At 45.0% G+C, this 24,822-nt stretch overlaps 1 protein-coding gene across 2 annotated transcripts in view; it reads right to left on the bottom strand.

Moving 5' to 3' along the window:
* Window positions 1–24,822, bottom strand: part of fmn1 (formin 1) — a 532,192-nt gene that overhangs the window by 210,476 nt on the left and 296,894 nt on the right. For both annotated transcript variants that reach the window (XM_038785764.1, XM_038785772.1), the window contains 3 exons: window positions 23,395–23,482; window positions 17,094–17,155; window positions 2,029–2,117 (listed from right to left, as the gene is read on the bottom strand). In XM_038785764.1, coding sequence (XP_038641692.1) covers window positions 2,029–2,117; window positions 17,094–17,155; window positions 23,395–23,482 — 239 coding nt within the window. The remainder of the gene's footprint in view (window positions 1–2,028; window positions 2,118–17,093; window positions 17,156–23,394; window positions 23,483–24,822) is intronic.

Raw genomic sequence — 24,822 nt, 5'->3', positions numbered from 1 at the left:
AAATCCCGCCTAATGCCAATCAATGCTCATTAGAGCGTAAGTTGGCAGCAGGACAGCTGGGGTCAGTGGGGTTGTGTTTCCCGCTGACTCTTTAGATGGTGAAGGTGAGGCCTACCATCCAAAAGATTGTGACCATTGTCTGGGTCGGGATCCTAGTGCTAATGTCAATCGGCAACTTAAGGGCATCAATACCTGTAATTTAAATGCCCCCCCCCCCCCCCCCAACTCCGCCTAAAAACTAAAAACCCTACGAAAATCCAGGCCCACTGTTCCCAACTTTCCAATTCCACCCAACCAGATCTATGTGATCTATCTTTCACGTATGGGGCATGACCCAGAGAGATTCACCCTGGGTGGCCAGGGATAGTGCAGGGTGGCCTCCTGGCCCAACCCCTGGAACATGGGCACTTTGGCACTGCCCAACTGGCACCTTGACACTGCTACTCTGAAACTGCCAAGGTGCCTGAATGGCATTGCAAAACCAGAAGGAGCACTCCCAGAATGCCTATGTGACACAGCCAGGTTTCCCAGTTGTCAGCTTGGCACTGCCAAGAGTCAAGGCCCGAGGGGGGCCATGCCCATGAAAGGCAGGTGGAAGGTGGTTATGAAAGGTGGGGGATGCAGAATGGGTATGAATGGGCCTCTGGAAGGTTGGGGAGGTGAAGGGTGGGGCCGAAAGGGGGCCTAGGAAGATTTGAAAGGGGGAGGTGCACTCAGCAACTCCATAGCGGGGTATTCTCAATTATTCTGTATAATATCAATTTAAAAAACAAGTGCACAATTCTCCCACAGAATTTCTAAGTGTGGCTCCACCATTCTTTGGTGGGTGGGGTGATTTGCCCTGTGAATCAGGTAAAAACGTCATCAAGCACGGCTCCATAGAGATCTGAGCATATTTTTAAAGAGCACATTGATCTTAAGACAATCCTACAGAACCAATTCCCTCTGCCTCAATTGCTGTCATCAGGCTCCCACCCCCAACTGAGCAAAACCACACTATGGGGTCGCCAAAGGCCCTCCACATTCATGACCCTCCTCCACTAAGGGGGGGAGGGGTCTCAGGCCATAACACGATTTGCGCCTGCGCAAGTGGGGCTGGAGAATCACCACCCTCATATTATCCATTATAAATAGTCCATTGTCAAGCTGACCTAATCCATACAGAATAATTTAAAAATAATAGGGTTTGTTTATGGCACAAATTAGACAATAATTGAAAAGAAAGAGCATAACAAATAGTTAAATATGTATTTGGTGTCAAGGTAAACATGCTTTGACTTTGAAAGATAACCAAGCTGATACTATATGAAATTTCCAATAATTTATTAAGGAAATATTCTTCATGATGAGAAAACAATCTCCTTATCCAATCATTCCTGTCATGAAAATAATCGGCGAGATCCTCTAGCCTCCTCGTGGCGTGTTCCTTGGCAGCAGCGAGATCTTCTGGTCCCACTGCTGTCAATGGGATTTCCCATTGAATCCATCCCTCGCTTCTGGGAAACTCGCATCGGGGGAGTGCTATCGGCGGGAGCGGAGGATGCTGCCAGAGTGAACAGCCGGAAGATTTCACCCAATGTGCAATGTTTGAGGAATTAATTGAGGCTTAACAAGTATTTTTCCCGAACATTTTTCAGAACTGGATATCGATCAATTGTTGCTCATGGAATATTATACATTGTTCTTATTTTACCACACAACACCTTCTATTTCAACAATACAATTTTGATCACAAACTGTGCTTCTGGTTAGTCCTGTGTAGAAACGTAATATGCATGGAGCACAGAGAAAAGATAGAGTTACAATATTGTAGCCTCTCTAACCCACGTTCCCCACGATTGCAGCTCCCTGCTGGAAGACAACACATCCTCCTGGTTCTGAAGAAGAGTCATATTGAACTCCCAATGATAACTGTTTTTTTTTCTCTCCACAAATGCTGCCAGAGCAGCTGCTTTTTCCCAAAACTTTTTGTTTTTATTTCTAAATTTCCATGCTGTTTTAACTAGTAAAGAAAAATAAATTGCTTACTGCTCTGGCTTATCCAGGAGCTTTATTTCTTCCTCTTTTGACTTCTCATAATATTTGCGTATCTTTGCCAGTTCCTCAGCCTGAGCTCTCTGTAATGCAGGAATATTGTGAAAATTATTATCCAACAACTCCATGATTTAAGTACATTAACAAATCCGTGAAATGATTATACATCCAATGTTTGAAGCAGGTTTATATTGAAACAGGCTCTTTGTACTTCAAAATATATCAGTGGCAAACATATATCCAATTTTGTTATAAGATTTTTGTCGTGCTTACCTCGGGGATCAAGAATACTCTTTGCTACTTCGAGAATGATGTGAAATTAACCAAATAGTTTTGTCACTGGCAGATTTTGCAGAAATACAAAGTCAGTGGGTGCAGTTCAGCGGAAAAAACGAAAGTCTGCTTTGGGGTTTTTTTGACAGGGTGATTCTCGACGGCTGCAGCACCAATAATAACCTCGCTATTCAACCAAGCTTGCAATCTTTTGTTGGCCTCAGGGAGTTTCTCCCCATAGAGGCCACACTTTGGCAGCCATTCTGCACTCGAGAGCTGAGCTCGCCAGCAGGAGCGGCTCCTCGCACATCGGGGGGGCCATTTTGGAAGTCTGCCCCAATCCCATTCCTCCTCTTTCAGCCCCCCAGCTTTCAGGACCCTCCTTCATTCCTCCCTCAACTTCACAAGGCACCTGGAATCCCCCCTAATGACAAGGCACCCCTGACCCCCCTGCAGTGCCAGCCTGGCACACTGGCAGTTCTACCTGGGCATCCCGGCAGTGCCAAGGTGACATTATCACAGTGCCCGGGTGGCACTGCCAAGGTGCCCGGGTGCGATGGTACTGCCAAGGCACTACCTGCCCTGTACCCGATGACCCGGGAGTCCTTAATGGCCTGCGAGACCCCCCCCCCCCCCCCCCAACCCCCCATCCCCGGTGTACCATCATGCCTGGTCCATGTTCGTGGAAAACATTGCTAAATGGCATGCTGTGGAGATCTTGCAGGTGCACCCTTTGGCTCCTGGGCGCCGGGGAAAGAGACACCCGGGTATGAGCCTAATCAATCATTTAACTATGCAGATCTGGTCACACCCAATGAGGGTGACATCCAGATCGCGCCATGCGGGGCGAGTCGGCTGAGTTACAATATAGTAGCCTCTAACCCATACTCCCGACGATTTTTACTATATTACCAACTAACCTTGTGCATGTTAAATAGGTGCATAGATCTGTATTATCTGCTTTTGTTTTGCTGTTTCTCTTTTTGCCTCTCTGTCTCCTGCTTGTTCCTCTCTTCTATTTCTGTGTCTTCACCTTGCTCTCTCTATGTCCTTTTTTGTTTCTCCCTCTGACCGTTTTCATTTTTCCCATTCGGGTGGCACCGCATTGCCAGGGAAGAGTCACCAAATGCTGAAGAGAAACTGGAATTGGTTCGCAGGGTAAATAAAACCCTCAGCAGCTCCTAACATCAGCCCAGCCACTCTTGGTTCCTCCCACGCCCTCACTCAACAAAGAACAAAAGAACAAAGAAAAGTACAGCACAGGAACAGGCCCTTCGGCTCTCCAAGCCTGTGCCGACCATGCAGCCTGTTTAAACTAAAATCTTCTACACTTCCGGGGTCAGTATCCCTCTATTCCCATCCTATTCATGTATTTGTCAAGATGCCCCTTAAACGTCACTATTGTCCCTGCTTCCATCACCTCCTCCAGCAGCGAGTTCCAGGCACCTACTACCCTCTGTGTAAAAAACGTGCCTCATACATCTCCTCTAAACCTTGCCCCTCGCACCTTAAACCCATAAACCCTTGCACTCCCACCTTAATCCCTTCACCTTCTCATGAGCCTGTTTCCGTCCTTCCAGTCCCTAATGCCCAGCACTATCGAGATCTGTTCCCCTTCAAATTACCCACCCAATCCTTATATCGTACCCTTTCCTTGCTCTGCTTCCATTCATTTCATTCTTAACCCTAAATTGACTCTCCGAAGGATGTTTGGTCTGAGGCCAGAGGCCCTTTCACTTCTCACTTCTTTCACCCAACATACTGGTGCTGCTCAAAAACACGATAATGGCTACTTCCATCATTTGACTGAACGTCTTTGTCTTGTTTGTGGACAGGGCATCCATGTGCAATTTCCCACATTGTCACACAGCTGTCTGTGTTGGAATTGTGCTCAAATCATTTGGCTGAGATCATAAATCACTCTGGGGAACATATATCTTTAGTCTTTTCTGTGGTCATTGAATTCAGCTGTTTCTGGATATTGCGGAACAAATTGCACTGGCCGATGTCTGTGTTGCTGGAAGATTCAGGCGGTAATCTAGAACATAATCCCTGGGTACCTCTGGCAGAATGTAGTTGGAGCAAATGCTTCCACCTTGTTTTTCGCACTCGTGCAATGGGCTCTGCTATCGTTGAAGATAGGGATATTCATGGTGCCTCACATTCATTACCCATCCCTAACTGCCCTTGAGAAGGTGATGCCAACTCCTTGAACTGCTGCAGTCCGTCTGGTATAGGTACACCCACAATGCTGTGAGGAAAGGAGTTCCAGGATTTTGATCCAGTGACAGTGAAGGAACAGAGATATAGGGCAGGATCTATTGGTCGCATTATGCCCGAAAAGCAGCGTGGGATCACTTTTTGGTAAATTTGCATATTAGAGTAAGACAGCTAGTCTCACTCTAATATGTGTACCAGAGATCTAACCCTTGGAGACCTCAGGTGAGCGCCGTTCATTGCTGGTCTCCACAAATGGGGACCAGATGGAATGCAACTGGGGATTTGAGGTCTCCAGGTGCATGCACTCTGGGAAGGATGGTACCCTGACACTCCTGGTGCTGTGTGGGCACCCTGGCACTGCTAGCCTGACACCCTGGCACTACCACAGTGCCTATGTGGCACTGCCAGCTGGTAGGAGCACTGCCAGGGTGTCAAGCTGTTTTTCTTGTATAGTGGTGATCGTGCCGGGGTATGGGTTCCTCTGTGGGTGTGGGGGAGAGGCCTGGTGACCCCCTTATTGGGGCTTGGGGGGATCGGGGGTCACATCGGTTGCTTGTGAGATTGGGTGCCATTAAAAAATAGTGTCCTGATCTCTCGCTGCACTGAGGAGTTCAGGCGAGTGGAGCTTATCAGTGCAAAAAAACGGGGCTAAGTGCGGCCTCATCGGGGAGTTCCCCACTGAGGCCCCTGATCTACCCAGGTAGCCATCAGATAGCGGAGGCTTTCTCGCGGCTCTGAGAAATACCCGGCTAATCCCGCATGCTACAGGACTCTGTCCCCATTCGGGTAGATTGTGCCCTAGTTCCAAGTCAGGATGGGATGTGGCTTTTGGGGTATTGTGTTCCCATGCATCTCTCCGCTTGTTCTTCCAGATGGTAGAGTTCACTGGTTTCAAGGTTGCTGGCGAAGGAGGCTTGGTGAGTTATTGCAATGCATCTTGTAAATGGTAGACAGAGCTGTTCCTGTGCGTCAGTCGTGGATGGGTGATTAATCAAACAGCTACTTTGTCCTTTGTCAGGCTTTTTGAGTATTGTTGGAACTACACTCATCCAGGCAAGTAAAGAGCATTCCATCACACTCCTGACTTGTGCCTTGCAGATTATGGACAGGCAATAGGAACACAGGTGGTGAGTCACTCACTATAGAATTTCCTGCCTCTGACCTGGGGCGGGATTCTCCCCTACCCGGCGTGACGGAGGGTGCCGGCGTAGGGGAGTGGCGCCAACCACTCAGGGGTCGCGCCTCCTCCAAAGGTGGGGAATTCTCCCCACCTTTGGGGGCCAGCCCCGCGCCGGAGCAGTTTGCACCGGTAGACTGGCGCAAACACCCGGCGCAGTCGGTAGCGGGGCTGGCCGAAAGGCTTTCGGCGGTCGGCGCATGCGCCGGCAGTGACGTCAGCGGCAGCTGGCCGCTGACCTCACTGCCGGCGCATGCGCGATGCGGGGTTCTCCTCCGCGTCCGCCATGGCGGAGGCCGTGGCGGCGCGGAAGGAGAAAGAGTGCCCCCACGGCACTGCCCCGCGGAGTGAGCGGGGGGCCCTGATCGCGGGCCAGGCTTCCGTGGGGGCACCCCCCTGGGTCCGATCGCCCCCCGCCCCCCCCAGGACCCCGGGGGCCCGCTCGCGCCGCTGAGTCCGCCGTTTCTGAGGTGGTGTACACCTCGGCGGCGGGAGAAGGCCTCCCAGCGGCGGGACTTCGGCCCATCCGGGCCGGAGATTTAAAGGTGAGTTTAAAAAAAATGAAATCCCGCCGGCGCCAGCTGTTTTCACAGGCTGCCGGCGGGATTTGCACAACGCCGGTTTTTTACCGGCGGGAGAATTAGGAGACCTGCGGGAGCGGAAATCACGCCGCTTCCCGCCAATTCTCCGACCCTGCGTGGGGTCGGAGAATCCCGCCCCTGGTCTGCAGCCATAATATTTATATGTTTGACCAAATTTAAGTTTCTGGTTCATGGTAACCTCAAGGATGGGGTATTCAGCAATGGTCAGGAAAATTGGATGTATTCTCTCTTGTTGGAGGTGATCATTTTCTGACACTTGTGTGGCATAAACATTACTTGCCACTTGTCAGCCTTAGCCAAATGTTATCCAGACGCTTTCGTACATTGGAAAGGACTGCCTTAGTGTCTGAGAAGTTTCAAGTGGTACTGAACATTCCACAATCATCAGCAAACATCCCTGCTTCTGGTTTTATGGAGGATGGAAGGCCATTGATGAAGCAGCTGAAGATGATCGGGCCTAGGACACTAAACTGCAATGACAGGTTGACCTGCGATCCAGCCATGATACTGTGCCTGGGGTTGGGTGTAGTACTGGCAGCAGCTACCACCTCCGCGGTAGTGCAGCGGTTCAGTAGAGATTGATGCTGGCCTCTGATTGGCCAGCATCTCTTGGTGAGCCACCGCTGGGTCCTTGATCTTGGGGCAAGATTCATTTTTGGCCTGTCAAGTGCCCGAGTGGAACACAACGTGGTGGACCCTCCTAAAAAGGGGCTCCATGGTTCTCCCAATGGCTCTCCAGCCGATGGCCAAGACCCACATCGTTTCCACAAGATGACACCCCTTTTCTCCAGAGCATTACTCTGGGCCTCTTGATTGGAAGTCCACTAGGTTGTCATTCCCGCTTACAAGCTGAAAGGTTACTGCTTCATTTTACATAAAGTAATTTGCCTTCAAATAGAATCCCTACCATAGAATCACTACAGTGCAGAAGGAGGCCATTCGGCCCATTGCATTTGCAACGATCCTCCAAAAGAACACCCACCCAAGCCCACTCCCTGCCCCAACACCACAGCCCTACAACCCCATCTTTCCCTCTGGACACTAAGGGGCAATTTAGCATGGCCAATCCACTTAACTTATACATACCTGGACACCAAGCGACAATTTAGCATGGCCAATCCATCTAACCTGCACATCTTTGGACTGTGGGAGGAAACCGGAGCACCCGGAGGAAACCCACGCAGACATGGGGAGAATGTGCAAACTCCACACAGTCATGCAAGGCCGGAAGTGAACCCGGATGCCTGGTGCTACAAGGTAGCAGTGCTAACCACTGTGTCACCATGCCACCCTAAATAAGAATCACTATTTGCCATATGAAGAAGAAAAACACTTCAGTTGACTTTTTGCTGACCACAATATTTTCTAAGTCCACAACATATGTTAAGCATGAAGATGGCTTACAAACTTTAATGCTCGTGTGGATTTATATTTGCAACAATAGGACTTGAGAAGTTGCCAACAATTTATTTTAAGATCGCAGTCCTAAGTACTGTCCATATCATGGAATACATCAGACACTGCGGCAGTCTGTTCCAATTAACATATTATTTTCCAGTAAGAAAGACAATGAATTCCTTCTATTGGTAACTATAACAATATTGATCCCCAGCTGATAGAATCTTATCACTGACATCAAAACTAACTTTTAAGAAAGTACAACACACAGTTTCTGAGTAATGCTATCCTCACCACCAAGTGAAACTTCCATTCCATTATTCACTATTGATTGAGGGTTTGTATGGAACAGCAAATATCCCAAATTCAGGGATTATTTCAGTTTAATTAAGAGTTTTGGATGATGATGTTGGGTGATGATGCCAACCATGAGATTGATTTGTGGAGAAGATTTGAAACCTTAGCATAAACTGTATTCAACCTAATAAGAAGGGGGTTGGGACCAGCATCTGCAGTATTTTGAGTCTGTATTTTTGTTCTTTGTTCGCCATTGGGGCTCATCAACAAAACTCAGCAAATGAGCATTAATTTCAAATTAAGCAACCGAAGTGTGACCTCATTTCCAGGTACATTGTTTAAAGGCTTTTTTAAAAATTCTCCTTCTTTCCGTAACTCTGTTTCGTTCAAAATGCAGTTCACTCTAATGCAGGGTGATCATCTGGTCTTGCCACCTTGCCAGTAGCACGGTTTTATAGGGCATGCATTTTCTCAGCCAATTTTATGTACCTTGGCCCGACACAGGGACACTGTATCACTCTGGGCAGAATATTTGAACAATCAGCAACTGCTTACATTTAAAGTAGAGCTAGATTGAAGACCTGGCGAAGGATCCAAGTATCAGAAGAATAGAGGGAAAAGAACAAAAAGAGAGGGAGAAAAAGAGAAAGGCTGCATCATATTTGTAAACACTCACCTACTTAACTGTGGACCCATGCTGCGCAGGGCATACCGGGCATACTTAGTCCACTGTCGGGTACGTTTAGCGAGGTGTTTCCTAGTGGCTGCAGCGTGAGAAACACCCTGCTATTCAACGGCACTTTGGCTGATCTTACCAGCGGGAATGCCTGTTTGCAAATTGGGGCGCCATTTTGATCGACAGCCCTGACCTCTCCCCCAAGCCCCCTCCCCCCGCCACACATTCTGGACCATCCCCCTCATGCCACAACCTTGTTAAGGTCCCTTGGAAGCCCCCTGACAATTGCAAGGCCCCCACCTCACAGGCCTGACTCCTGGCTGTGCAAACCTGGCACCTGCCCATCCTAGCACTACCAACTTGACACACTGCCAATGCCATAAACATCCTGGCTGGCACTGTGATGGTGCCCAGGTGGGACTGCCAGGGTTCCAGGCTGGCAGTGCCAGGTTGCCTGGGGATTGCCAGGGTACCGCCCTACTCTGTCCCCGACAACCCAGTGGTCTCTAATGCCCTGCGTGACCTTCCCCGAGGTACTGTTACGCCTGATCTGCGTTGTGTGGGCATATACTAAATAGCGCCCTGGCTAGGTCTCACACGTGCAGCTGTAGAGTTCTGGGCGCTGGGTGATGCTGATGTTCGGTTATTTAAATTAACCATTTGGCTCATTTAAATATGCTGATCTGGATCACGTCCAACAAGGGTGAGATCCAGATCACACCAGGCGTAGCGACTCGGGGACTCGCAATCAGCCCGCTGCTGAACCCGATTTGGGGCTCTTCAGCGATTCAACCACTGTGCTCCACGCTGGGCACATCGTATGTATAAAAGCCTAGATTCTGTGACTCATTACATTTAATACTGGCCACAGACTTTTGTGGACTGTTAAGTAACAACTTACAGCCATTGGGAGCATAGTGCACGTTATAGGGGATTTGGAATCTATGTGAAAAAGACAAGCAACTCCATTTCTCTCCAACCAGACTGAAGAATCCTTACAGAGACAGGCAGGGCAGGATTTTTCCAAAAGTTTTGGGCCACTGACGTTGGAACCAACTGGGGATCCCATGGCGCGAGGCCATTTCACCAGTAGAATAATGCTGGTGCGGCTGCAAAATCAGACGTAATTGTGTCAGTAATCAGGTTAATTGGCTGCTGCAACTGTCCATGCTGGTCCATTGGAAACACTCCCGGCATCAGGAAGCTATCCCCAGATGGCACCACCCCCTCCACCCACAGTGCCTCCAAGTCTCACATCAGAGAAACTCAGCCTGCGGAAATTAAACCAAGATGCATAGATTAGGATCTTCAATTTAACGTCAAATCTTGTACAGGAAGCAAAACAAAGAAGGGGATACTTGAGTTCAGCATAAGCAATAAGAGGCAAAAGCTCCGGGTTTGAATCCCACCCGAGGATTTGATAGCCATGAAGGAGTGTTCCAACACACCAATGGTTGGCGGTAAGAGTTGGACAGGCTCCTTGTCAGCCATGTTTGATGAGGAGTGGTCCTCCTCAAGCGATAAGCCTCTGGCAGTACACTAGCGAACCATTACAGAAATAACTAGCTATGGAAACAGACGAAAGCTTGCTGCAGTGCACCACTCGGCACGGGAAAAGAATTAGAATGGAACAGGAGAAAGAACAAAAAAAAAAATTATTATTAATTTTTTTAAGTCTCCAAGAATAATTAAAACCTGAAAGAATGAGAGTCCATATTTGTGGAACTATACTTTCAGTATCAGTGAGGGAGTTTGGTAAGACTTCTACGTGCTAAAAATTCAGTTACATGAGAGTGGCCAAGCCTAATTTTTTTCCAATGTGCTTCGTCAGTATCTTGTGGGGACTTCCAGCAAACTCATGGCCTTCATGTACTTAACTGCTGAGTCTCTGTGAATTACCACTTTAACGAAATGTGAAGGAGCAAGGCAACTGGGACAGCAAGTTCCACACTGAATTGGACAGATATGGGTGCTGGAAGTTGCTGTCTGATTTATTCCTTAATAATGGTAATGCTGATAGGCTCACTTCTATTTGTACTATAGAATGCTATCCTTGACACCAAGTAAAGCTCCCATTCCATCACTCACAATTGATTTAGGTTATGTATGGAACAGCAAATGCCCCCAATTCAGGAATGATTTCAGTTTAATTTAAAGTTTTGGATGATAAAGTCAACCATGAGGTTGATTTGTGGATAACATTGGAAACCTCAGAATGACCTGCATTCACCTCAGTAAGTAAATGGACAATTCTGACATCTGTAGTATTTTGGTTTTGTATTTTTGTTCTTATTGGCCATTAGAGCTCAGCAATATAGCTCAGAAAATGTTATTTCAAATGCTAATCTAATAATAAAGTGCTATTATAAATTAGCTCAATGGGTTGTTGATAAGAAATGGATACTGCAGAAAAATGTAAAAAAGAGGGGGTCTTTTCACCTAGTGTAACAGGGTGGATTCTCTGGTCAGAAAGTGGCAGGAAGAGCTGTGGCATCTACCTCCTCTCCCTCTAACTTTGCCCATATCCTAAACATATTTTCCTGGGCAAAATCCCCATTACTGAAAGAGGGCCTACCAGTGCTGATTAGGTGCAATCTGTCAGTTCTCCCTCGAAGATGGGACACACAGCGCAAAGGCAAATGGTGGAAAGTGGTGTGCTGCAGAGCAGGGATAAGAGGATTGAAGAGAGAAAATATTGGTGGCCTCCATCATCCAACTTTTCTGCTACTATAACGACGGATCTGGAGGAAAATGCAACTCAACGTGCTCCTGCTAGTCTCTAGTTTCAAGGAATATGTTACAGTGGTACCAAACCTCTGACTTGATGCTATGTGATTTATAGAATATGTGGTTTCCTTAAAAATACAAAAATGGGAGAAAATGACAAAAACCTTGAAAATAATTTACATCACCTCAAACCTTTTAGGTACCTATTTGTGTGATTCATCAAAAGCAAGTTAGAATATACACAGCGTGCACAGTTGAAATACAGAGCTGGGATGAACATTGTACGTGTATCTTTTAATAATTCAAGAGCTGGATTTCTTCAGAGACTTGGATAGTTCTGCCCGACATTTAATGCATATGGTGAGGAACAGTTTCTCGGCAATTTATCCAGCCTACAGACACTGGAGTGTGTGGTGAGAAAGTGACTTTCTTCGGCATTCTGTTTCCAAGGTGTTAAAATGGGTTATTCGCAAAGTTAAATGTGTTTATATTTCGAAACTAAATTACAAATGGTCTGACGCTTGGAGAACCAATAGTTATTGAAACCTTGTTCAAATGTGGATCAATGTCATTAAGGTAGTGGTGGGATAACAGAATGGTGCGGGTTCATTGAACAACTACATCTTCACATGATACAGCTGAAGCCAGTGTGACAAGAACCCAACATTTAGCCAAAAGAAGAATGGAAATGACAAAACAAATGGATTTGAAATGGGCTCTTCTACACCTTTCAGGAGTGCATGCTAAACTACGGCAGAGCCGCAGATACTGATTTTCCACAGGAATGGGAACATTTACCTTAAGAAGACTGATAGGGAGTCACGTGTTAGTCAGTCAGGAGCAGACGTGAATGAATGATTTCTTCCTGCCTTGCACATTGTATCATGAATAAACATTTTTTTTAGAAAATATTTTAATGAGGCATTTATAATTTTGTATCATAAATAAACATTTTTTAAAAATACATTTAGAGTACCCAATTATTTTTTCCAATTAAGGGACAATTTAGTGTGGCCAATCCACCTATCCTGCACACCTTTTTGGGTTGTGGGGGTGAAACCCACACAGACACGGGGAGAATGTGCAAACTCCACATGGACAGTGACCCAGGGCCGCGATTCGAACCCGGGTCCTCAGCGCCGTAGGCAGCAATACTAACCACTGTGCCACCGTGCTGCCCTATCATGAATAAACATAATAATTTTTTGACGAGTAGATAAAAAACCCTTGGAAAAAATTTATTCAGGAATCTTTTAAGGATTTTTACGTGATTCAGTGCAAATTAATGTTAATGGTATGTTCAGTATATTAAAATCCACAGGTTGATGTCAATGTTTAATTAAGTACTTAGAGCATTTATAAAGAGAGACTGTCGGGACACTGGGCTTGGAGGTAGGAAGCAGACACACTGCTGCATTTTGTGAATAAACCCATCAGTGAGAAAAGTATTAATTTCATACTTCACCAAATGACCTGGGCTTGAGTTAACTGCAAGGTCATGAATGCTGCTATAGAAAGACACTCATACAGGAAAAAATAAGAGCACAAGAATAAGCACATACAGAATGAGAAGAAGAGTGGGCTCGTTTAGCCTATTCCTTCAAACGCATTATGTAATATTTGCATTGTTATGGTATCTCCCCAATTAATGTCAGATCCTGAATTGTCCTAATAAGAATAAAGCAACATTGTGATAATTTTAGAGGTTGAGGTGTCCATGTATATTGGGTTATTAATCATCCCTTACAATGTTCAATTCATTTCAGAACATAAAATAATTTAGAAACAGATTCCAAAGGAGGTCTCTGTTAAAGACTAGGTGGCACAATGGATCATTTCACCTGGTTTGAATCCATCCCAGAGTGATGGAATGATAATGTCCTCTGCCTGTCTGTCAAAGCATCCTTCATGGAGTTAGTTTGGACAATCTCGAGCATTTTTGTTGTGCGCAGATGCACAGCAAAAAATGCCCATAATTTGGTACAAACTGTCTCTGAGTGGGCAATTTTACTCAGGGAGGAACTCAATATTGGTGCTGAGGAAAACAGAAGAACTCAACTTGGTGCATCAATGAATGATCTTCTGGGCTTGGGTTAAGAGGAATAGCTTCATCAAACCAGAGGAAATGTTTCTTTTGGTTGTCTGGGAGTACAGTTATGTTGACAACTATAAAAATGTAAAAGTGTTCCATTCCTCGACAGTCATATCCTTCATCTTAATATGAAAATTTTCTGAAAAATGTAATTTTCTTCCCTCACCATTGCACTGCGTCTTGCCATGTGTGGGTGTTGGGTGTTGTTGAAATAAAACAAAGGTATATAACAACAATCTATAATCTTCAGCATAAGAACACAATTCTAATTCTGTTAAGGGTCTAATGCCACCCCATACAAATAGTAATTCCTTATCTGCGACAAAAATGTATGATATTCCATTAATTGTAAATACTTAATAACAGGGCCAGTTGAGTTGTCGTGGGACATCCCAATTGAACCGAATTCTGTTCACACCCAATAGTGACATCGCTGCACTGTGCAGAAGCCTTCAAAGCCAGGCCCATAGCTTATTGTTTCCCAGACATCACATTTAGGGGAACTCCAATAATGCACTGGGAAATCCCTCTGGAAGTTCCCATGTAAGGGTTTACCCAGCAATTACCCAGAAGCACTAACTTCCTCTGGCCAATTCTGTCTTGACATTTAAAGAAAACAAGAGTCAGCAGCATACATTGCTGTTAAACATCATTTCCAGATCACCTAGAATAGACTTTAAAATAGTTTTCTTACCTTTCGTAACTAGTAAAGTATAGAGGCCCTGAAATTTGTCCCTAATTTGCACTACTGAATTTGGATCCACCCACTGATTTACTTGAATGTGCCCTCTGCTGCAACATAGGTGTACTGTGCCGGGAAGATTGGACATTTAAACTGCAGCTTTTCAAAAGTCTGGGAAGGCTTAAGCTTTCAATGGCAGCTTGGAAATATCACAGGTTAGTAAGACTGCAAGACTGTGATGTAAAATATAACTCATGTGAGATTGGTGCCACTTGTAAACAATGTCTTCACGTGGAGGGCAGATAGAAGCAGCTAAATAAAAAGTAGCAAGGAGCTGGATGGAGGCAGAAACACCCACACTTCTAATCAGAGTAAGTTTCAGGGTCCTGGATACAATTCTGCAGAGAGGATAACTGAGAAAAGATTATAGGATCAGAGTGTCGCTGGCATGGCAAGCATTTATTGCCCATCCCTAATTGCCCTTGAAATGTGGTGATGAGCTGCCTTCCAGAACTGGTGCAGTCTCTCTGGTGTAGGTCCAGCCACAATGCTGTTAGGGAGCATGGTTCAACATTCTGACCCAGTGATAGTGAAGGAACGGCGATATATTTCCAAGTAAAACGTTGTGTGGCTTGAAGGGGAATTTCCAGATGATGGTCTTCCCCTTTGTCTGCTGCCCTTGTTCGTCTCGGCGATAAGACGTTGCAGGTTTGGAAGGAGCCTTGCCTCTTTGCTGCAGTACATCTTATAGATGGCATCACTCTGCCATTTGGAGGGTAATACTAGTGGCCGAGTGCCAACTCTTTCACCCCCAGAGTCGCAGAGCAGTGTCAGGAAACGTTTAATCATCTAACATGGCAGAGTAGGAGACAGTGTCCTTTTTCTCTCTTGGACACCAGCTTATTGTTCATTCTCTCAACTGACTAATGCCACCAGTAAAATCCTACTCACTGTAATGAGGATTAGGGATACTCAAACTCTGCATCTTGCAACACTCACCCATCATAAATTACTTACATGAAGACTCTTAAAACGCAGGGTATCATCAATGTGTCAATTATATTTACTGTCAAATTCCATCTGCAACACTTCTCTCATTGGCTAATGTAAAACCTAATTAACTCAAGTCACTTTGCAGGAGAGGTTTGTGGAAAATTACCATGAAGAGCATGGAACCTGGTGGGACATACTGGATACTGGAGCTGACCAAACTGGTGGGGAGTCATACTTCACCAGCCATTGAAGATAGTAAGATCAATGAGACTTTGGTTAATGGGTGCAGATCCACAGAATTGGCAATCCATTCCTATGAAGTAACAGAGAGGCAGAAACATCTTCACCTTTCATTTCAAAGAGCAGCTTCGACCTCAGATGTGACCTTGGACAAGTGGGTGCCTCGGTCACCATGGAAACACAGATTCCTTAGTAGAGAAACCATGTGCTAGCTTTCAAGTACTAAGGGCTTGTTGTGGCTGATGCCTCTCTGAGTTGATTGAAGTCTTTAGATCTGCAATTCATTGATAGTGAACAAGCAGATGCAGGATAAAGAAGAATGCTTCTGGTTGGAATCAGCTAGCATGAAATTTCACTTTCTGAAGCACATGTAAGTGGTAGCCCGAAGGTAAAAACAAACAAACAAACTAAGCGGATGATTAAGAGATCCTATCGGCATAATGTCCCTTCCTTGAGCAGGCTGCTGCAGGAAGAGGGTCACCAAGGAGCACAGACCGATAAGTCCTTTATAACATTGGTTCAGCTAACTACCTCTTGCTACATTAGCCTGCAGTGTGCACCTTGGAGGAGCAATAGAAGAAGAGAAAAATACATTTGCCTAGCCAACCTAGGTGAAGCAGGGTATGAAGGAAGACAAAATGGCTTGTGAGCACTCAACAAGTAACAGTAATAAAAGGTAAAGTCTGTTTATCTCATGGTCCTAAATTCACAGAGATTATAACAACAGTCAGATATGACCTAATCATGAATGCATTGCTGTTTGTGGGAGTTTGCTGAGACAGTTCCTACATTACAACATTGGCAATACAGCAAAAGTACTCCATTGGCTGTTGTAGCAGAGGTGCAGTGAGGTTCGAAGATGCGTAATGCACAGTAGGAATTCCTATATTTCTGAAGACAGAGGAAATGGAGCAAGGACAGCAACAACAAAGGGAAATTATTAGGCAGATATGAACACTTCAATATTAGCTTGATTTTGGATATTTATTGCAGCTGTCACTGAGAACTCCTCGCTCTTCATGAGGCATCCATATTCCATTACCTTCAACGCAGCTGGGGTCATCTCACTTCCACTAATAGCAGATGATGCTGACAATGATACTCCTTTTTTTCTTGCTGTTACCCAAGGTGCTATGGGAGCACAATTGCAGCTTTTATCCACTCTTATTCCTGTCATATCTTAGCACTTATTCTAATAAGCTTCAGGCAGCATCCGTGCACACAACGTAGAACTGACTAAACAGTGACAGAGGCAAGAGGGGGTAAACCCAGCAGAAGTAGGATTCTTCACACCCCCACCTTCCCCCCCCCCCCCCCCCCCTCCCTCCTCCAACCACCCCACCACCACCACCACCAATTGGCCTTCCACCCTTCAGTTTACAGGGCCTGAAAATAAAATTGGCATTATGGCATGTAAAGCTGTGGTCAAAGCAGTTTGTGCAGAACTATTCAATGAAATCATATTCAAACTTTCGTGATTATGTACATTTACAAGGAAGTGTTCACTTGCCTTCCAATGTCAGAAATGTCTTTATAAATTATATTGTATCCAGTCCCCAATCAAAACCACTAATACATTAATGCACTAAATGGATTCTAGTAATGCTTAACGTACATTTTCAAAGAGCTAGACAGTGTCTATTTTATGGGCTTCTTGTGATCTCTTTGGCTTCAGTACTTACATTGTCATACAAAGCTTGAAGTGTTTCCAAATCCACAACAGAGTTGTCCAGATTTAATACAGCTGAAATTACACATGACATGGCACATTAACTCACAATTATTGATAATGATCAATGTTCTGTAAGATTATACTTACTGGAATTCTCTGTATAGCTCACATGAACTGACTATATATACACCTCAATGATTTTAAGCCACATTACATGTTTTACGGAAAGAAGCAGGACTTTAAATGACTGTTTCTGGTATATCCTATCTCCAATGGTTGTTCAAATATAATTCAAATAATGCATTCTCTCAATAAACTAATAGGTAGTCTTAATAAGACAAAAGTGATGCAAGCGAATCTTACAGTCCATCCCGCCTGCGGGATTTTCCTCTGCCATCGAAGTCAATGGACATTTTTAAAATAATAATCTTTATTGTCACAAGTAGGCTTAAATTAACACTGCAATTAAGTTACTGTAAAAATCCTCCAGTCGCCACACCCTGGCGCCTGTTCGAGAACACTGAGGGAGAACTCAGAATGTCCAAAGTACCTAACAGAACGTCTTTCTGGACTTGTGGGATGAAACCGGAGCACCCAGAGGAAATCCACGTGGACATGGGGAGAATGTACTGATTCTGCACAGACAGTGATCCAAGCCGGGAATTGAACCATGGACCCTGACGCTGTGAAGCAACAGTGGGAACCACTGTGCTACCGTGCAACAGCTCACCGCATTTTCTGTCCCCGCCCCCACCGCGACAAGGCCATAAAACCCCACCCTCTGTCTCTGAATACGTAGCAGCGTGGCGGGAAAGGCCAAGAAGTTGCATCCAAAAAATGTTGTTTAATTGCATTGTCAGGCTGCTGGCTTTCTTATGAGTTACCAATCCTTATTAGCAATCTAAACAAATACTGTCTGCTCAGATTTTCCACTTTACTGAAACGTTGAGATAAACAGAAAGGAAGCAGACACATGCTGTGAAGAACTGGTGATTTTATAGGAGTCTTGTAAGTAGAAAAAACTGTTTCTCAGCCAAGTCTGGCTTTTGAAATCTATTTTGAGGTAAATTAAGGCAAACACTTTCCTGTGGAACTATGATGTCCGCTCACAAAAACAAGAATTTATACACAGAAAGATCATTAGCGTAGCATTGTGTCCATTTGGTTATAATAACCATCACTGACGACAAAAAACAGATCAGCCTAGTGCACTTAACAAACTAGCAGGCACACGCATTAAAGCAGTTTCTAACTAAATTCATGTACTGTGACACATAAAAAGAGTATTTGGAATCCACATGTTCTTGGTTTGGTTGCATTAATTTACCAATTGTGTGAACTTATGCTATCCTGAGCCTGAAAACAAACTTAATTATTTTCAAAAGACATTTAGCCCAGCCCAGCCCATCTATAAAAGCTTATGTGTCATTCTGCGGTATTCAAAGTAAATTTTGTTGGAAGCATTTTTTTTTCTATTTTCCACAGGTAGCCACAGCAAAGCAGCACTTCCTTTGTTAATTATTCCTTTTGACATTCAGCAAGGAAAATTTGCTTTTCTCTCCTTTGCCAACTCGTTCTATATTGATTTAGTGACTGAGAAAATTCATTCAACTGCACAAAAGTCACTTGCCTCAGACTTTCTGGGACCGTTCAAATGCAACATTTTTTTTTTCTAGCTGGAAAGCTTTCTGAAGGATCATGCTTCATGCGGCAGAAGAGAGGAACAAAATTATATTTTCATTTGTAAAGTTCAGAGGAGATTGTCACCAAGGCAGCCAGCCAGAGGAATATGAGCGCAGTGATCAAATCCCTCTTGGCTTAACTTTGTGACCTGTCTGGTGTGCCAGTCTTTAACAAACACGTCAGCCATCTACAGAACAATCCCTGGAGAATGCCCCTGGTCTGACTGACTTTCTGTCATACCACAATAACTGTGTGATTTATGATGCAGAGAATTGCGATAGGATTGACAGACGGTTGAGAGCCCTTATGCCCCACAAAGCCATGAGCAAAATGGTTCTGGCACCAGATCTGGCCTGGGTTCATCATGCTAAATCCCTTGATCTTCAAGGCAAATTCAAAAGAACACATGTTACAAGTTACTCAGAACAAAGAAAATATTTTTTAAACCCCTAGATTTGCTCAGCTTTGTGTCAGCAAAGTCTGGTCTTACAGGGTGGTTTGCTGGCCTGTCATGAAAACTATTATGAAGAAATTTTAAACTATAATCGGTTACTCAGATTAAACCTAATGTACAATCATGAGAGTTGATGTAAACACATTGAACAGGTCTTCTGTGTGGGTTGAGGACAAAACCGGCTTCTCTCTCATAGGCAAAGACAAGACAAAAGTTAAAGCAGCCACCTTCAAATAGTCTTTGTTGAATATGAAAAGCTGGGCAAATGTCTACGCATCCATATGCTCTTTCAGTATAACAATTGAAAATACAGTTGCCATACATTGCTGCCATTTTGGGTCCTTCACCTTTTGAGGGATATATTTTGGGGTTTAAAGTCTCAGGCAAGCGACCACACAGAAACAATGTCTGTCGAAAAGTTTGATTTTATTTTCCTTACTATACACTAATCCTACTCCTCAAAAAGTCTCCCGCATCCAGCCCACACCTGGGCCGGGGTATTTATATCCCAGCAGTCCTAGGAAAAGGGGGGGTCAGCTCCACTCCCTCATCTGGGTAGATCATATTCAGGTGAGGGCACTGGGATTCTGATGTTGCAGATCCCTGGACCTCCTCTAGGGTTATAACAGGGGTGCTGACTTTCTCTTGTCACCATCAACTGGCCTATTGGCTCTTTGAACATTTGAGTTAAAAAAAAGAGGCTGGCCCATCTATTCTTTTCATGTATTAAAGTATACTCTTCCGATGCTTCAATACTGTAGCCCAAATATCTTGGATGATAAATGCCACTTTATATTTTCCCACTGATTTATGGTATTCCATTAGAGATGAACACATGAAGGAAAAAATTAACTTCTGTGGTGAGGGTGGCACAGTGGTTAGCACTGCTGCCTCACGGTGGCGAGGACCCGGGTCCGATCGCGGCCCTGGGTCACTGTCCGTGTGGAGTTTGCACATTCTCCCCGTGTCTGCTGGGACTCAGCCCCTCAACCCAAAGACGTGCAGGGTAGGTGAATTGGCCACGCTAAATTGCCCCTTAATTGGAAAAAATTTGAATTGGGTACTCTAAATTTATTTTTAAAAAGTTACATTCTGTGGAAAGAGAAAACTCATTAAGAGGAATTTTATATTATAGTTTAGATCCTGGGAAACAAATAATACATCCATGGGCGGAATTCTCAGCTCCACCACAATAGATTTTCCCGTAGCCATCAGGTAACCCACGGTGATGGAAGGCTTTGGCAGGATCGGAAGATTGTTGGAATAAATAGAATGTGTGTTAAAATGATAAAGCACACGTTGGAACAGATAAAACAGACAGTGCAATATTTTCAGCCAGTCACAGAGATTTAAGAAGAACAACATCTAAACATGGTGCTGATCTTAACTTCAAATATTGAACATGTCTTTGGGGGGTAAGTAGATGTAAAATAATTCAAAGGTAGGGTTGAACATTTAGTATCTGGAGATAAGAATTCTCCAAATTGACACTGTCCATAAAAAAGTAACAATACATGGTGGATGTGCTATTCATAGATTGGCAGGAAATCAAGTGTGTCGATTAATTATTCGGGCCCGATAAGTTAATACTCAGAAACCCATCAGCATGCCACAGAAATTGGACACTGTAGTTGATAAACACACCAGAGGATTATAGCACCTTTAATAGAAAGCCCATTGGATCTGAGGGAAATTAAATGACACAAAGAGATAGCAATACTACACTGGCAGGCATTGCTGTGAACCAATAGCATATTGGGCAAAATAGGCTAGAAGTTTCACGTAGATTAGAAGGAAATTTGGGCAGGACATATAGAAAAGTACATAAACCACCACGATTTGTGTTTTTATTTATTCACATGGTGTCGGCACATCCAGTATTGTCTTTCCCTAGTTATTCTGGACAAGGTTATGGGCCACACAGTGGTTAGCATTGCTGCCTCATAGCGGTAGGGACCTGGGTTCGATTCCAGCCTGGGATGACTGTCTGTGTGGAGTTTGCACGCTCTTCTCATGTCTGTGTGAGTTTCCTCCAGGTACTCCGATATCTTCCCACAGACCAAATGTTTGTAGGATAGATGGATTGGCCCGGCTAAATTCTCTTAAGTGTCCAGGATGTTACAAGTTAGATTACCTTGCCACGGGGATAGAGCGGGGGAGTGGATCTGGCTGGAATGCTCTTTCGGACGGTCGGTGCAGACTCAATGGGCCGAATGGACTCCTTCTGCACCGCAGGGTTTCTATAATTCTATGGGCCACTTACGTGTACGCAACTGAGTGCCTTTGCTCGACCATTTCAGAGGGGCAGTTAGGAGTCAACCAAATTGCTGTGGCTCTTGTGTGACATATAACACAAACCGGGTGAGTATGGATGATTTCCTTCCCTGGAGGATATTAGTGAACCAGTGGGATTTTACAATAACACTGAAATTAAATGTTTACTATGACTGATACCAGTTATTTAATTAATTGTATTTAAATTCCTCGGCTGCTGTGAAAAGTTTTGAACTCATCTCTCTGAACCCGCAACCACTATGCTACTGTAACCCAGGACATTACCACAGAAGCACTGGAAACAATTTGTTAGACTTTCTGCTGCCCAGCCTCACAAAGTTTACTCTCTGTATTTGTGGCAGTTTAATGAGATCAATAACTGAAATGTTCTCTTTTAGAAACACAGGAATAGGGGTGGGCCATTCAGCCCATCGTTTCTTTTCCACCATTCAATGCCATCATGGTTGATCGGATACTTCAATGCCTTTTACACACACTCTCCAAATATCCATAACACTGTTTGCTCTTTCACCACCGTGGATGGTAAACTTTGGATATCACACCCACAGATATATCTGATGTATGGTGACTGCATATTTGTTGGCAAGCAATTTGCAAAATATTTCTGATACATAGGTTAGAATTAAATTTTGCCAGGAGGGATCCTCCAGGTGGACCCAGACGTCAACTGATGCTTGGGTTCCATCCCTTAACATTGTGCAGACGGGCATGTTTGCTACCTTTCTGATAATGATGCCCTGGTGCCTACAGACCCGTCGCATGGCACCGCTCCTCCACTGCTTATGTGTCAAAACATATTTGGTATTTAATCATCATGGGTCAGATTTTAGCTCCTTTGCTGGCTGCTGCCCCGGTTTTTAAATGCTGATATAAACCCTTGAATCTAGCTGAACCATCAGGTCCTCTCCCTGCTAATCTATGACTCTCAGTTTGTAGTTTTCCAAAGTCCTTCTGTTATCCTCTGGGAAATGGCTGACCTTCCACTTCGGAAAGACACCTTGCTTCAACATCGCTGGTTTTCACTGGTCAGAAATCTGATGACCCATTAATCCCAAACTGTGTGTTTAATTGCTGTAAACAGGGTGAAAATATCTCATAACTGCCTTCTTAATCTTAACTGGCTTCCTACCATATTCATGCAGGTTTGCAGCCTCACTAACTTCCCGCCAATCCTCAGTTCCTGCCATCAGGATTCTGACTCGACCGTGTGATTACACAACCCCTCCCTCCACAAATCTGGCTTTGGTGGATTGCACTAAATTCCGTCCACAGATAGTACATCAGCTTAGGGTGAATGGGGTGCAGGGCAACAGGTTTACAAAAGTTAAAGGCAAAGAAATTAAATGGAATTATCCCCCTTGTTTTCTTTCCGAATCCTACAAAACACAGACGCACATAAAATATTGAAGAACATTTAAAAGGTGGTATGAAAAATATGGAAAATGGACAAAGTAGCAAACTGATCCAAGTATATCAAAACTTGAAGAGAAAGGTGTACGTGGTGCAGGTATTTCCAGCCTGCTGTGACAAGACCCACCGCAGGGCATCTGGCAGCCCAGCCACAAATCCATTGACTATCAGTGGGACTGAACGATCCCAGCAGCAAACAGAGCCAGGAAATCTCAGTTGAAGCCATTGCAATTCATATCAATTTAGTGGCCTGCCATTGGTGGGATCTTCCAATCCCACCATCATCAATGGGTTTTTCCATCATTCATCCCCTCTCCATGGTGGGGCCTCGTCGTCAGCAGGACCAGACTTTCCCGCAGGTAATTTGGGCCAGGGAAAGCAGAAACCGAGGAAATGTATCTTCTACTGGGATTTCTAATTCATAAATAATCAAATTTAAGTGGGTTCATAAATTTTGTTCAAAGCATACCTTGCCGTATATCTTTCATCTCCAGATGTAGACTTGATATAAGAATTCCCACAGTCTGAGAGCGTTTGCCATCCAGTAGTTTGACAATCTGCAATCGAAATGGAAATTTAAATTAAAATGTTTGACACTGAAGAACTTTAATACAAAATTGTTCTTGGGAGGTGTGCATGCTGGCAAAGCATTATTTGTTGCCTATTCCCAATTGTGATTAAGATGTTAAAAGTAAACCTCAAGATGTGGAATTGAGGTTACAGGTGAGCTAGGTCAGGTCATGGTGACATTCTCCTTTCCTCAAAGATGCTTCCTGGTGTTTTCCCAAAGTCTTATCATTGGCGGGATTCTCTGGTCCCCCAGCCCTGTGTTTCTCAGTGCCACACCGTTTGCAAGTGGCAAAATTCTGGGCGAGATTCTCCGCAAATGCGGAGAATCATAAAGGCTTCCGGGCAGGGCCCGGTGCGTCACGGTGGCGCGGCCTTGATGACGGTCGTCAAGGCCGCACGTCAAGCGTCACGGCGGCTGACGCGGCCGATGATGTCAGCCGCGCATGCGCAGGTTGGACAACGCCAACCCGCGCATGCGCAGTTGCCGTCTTTCTCCTCAGCCGCCCGGCAAGACGTGGCGGCTTGATCTTGCCGGGCGGCGGAGGGGAAAGAGTGTGTCTGTTTTGGACGCTGTCCTGATGATCGGTGGGCACCGATCGCGGGCCTGTCCCCTCCCGAGCACAGTCGTGGTGCCCCCGTGCCAATCGGGCCTCTAGATGCCCCAAACAGGCATCTGGTGGCTGTTTCACGACGGCAGCGAGCAGGTGTGTTTGCTGCCGTGTTGAAACGGGCGTGAAGGGCCGGCCGCTCGGCCCATCGGCCTCGGAGAATCGCCGCTCTCTGTAAAAAACGGCGAGCGGCGATTCGTGGCGTGGGTGGGGGGGGGGGGGGAGAATAGCGGGAGGGCGTGAAAAAATTCGGGAGGCCCTCCCGCTATTCTCCCACCCGGCGTGGGGGGCAGAGAATCGCGCCCTCTGTCTTTCTGCCGCTTCTCAATGGGATTTCCCGTGGAAGCCACGCCAAGCCACCGGGAAATTCACAGGCGGGTTTGCACTGCTGGCTGGAAAAGAGAATCCCAATGGCCGGAGAATTGTGGCCCATATTTACTGAATTCCATTGTTTAGTAGAGTACAAATGAGAATCAAATTAATGTCTGGCTGGTTAATGGTTGAACTGGTTCACGTCAATGCATCAAATGAAAATTTAGTGAGAGGATTTTGGAGATGGTTTAAATAGTTTAATCTCAGGCAGAGTAACTGTGAGGGAAAAATGAACAGCCTCATGTCCGTAGGTTAAGGAAAGAGAATCATTATCCAGTGATACTAGGTGGAACTTTACATTTTTAAACATATCTGAACCATTGTAATCCTAGACATTTGGATCAGGC

Source organism: Scyliorhinus canicula, chromosome 2, assembly GCF_902713615.1.
Source record: "Scyliorhinus canicula chromosome 2, sScyCan1.1, whole genome shotgun sequence".
NCBI lineage: Eukaryota > Metazoa > Chordata > Chondrichthyes > Carcharhiniformes > Scyliorhinidae > Scyliorhinus > Scyliorhinus canicula.
This window is presented reverse-complemented; position numbering and strand designations above follow the sequence as displayed.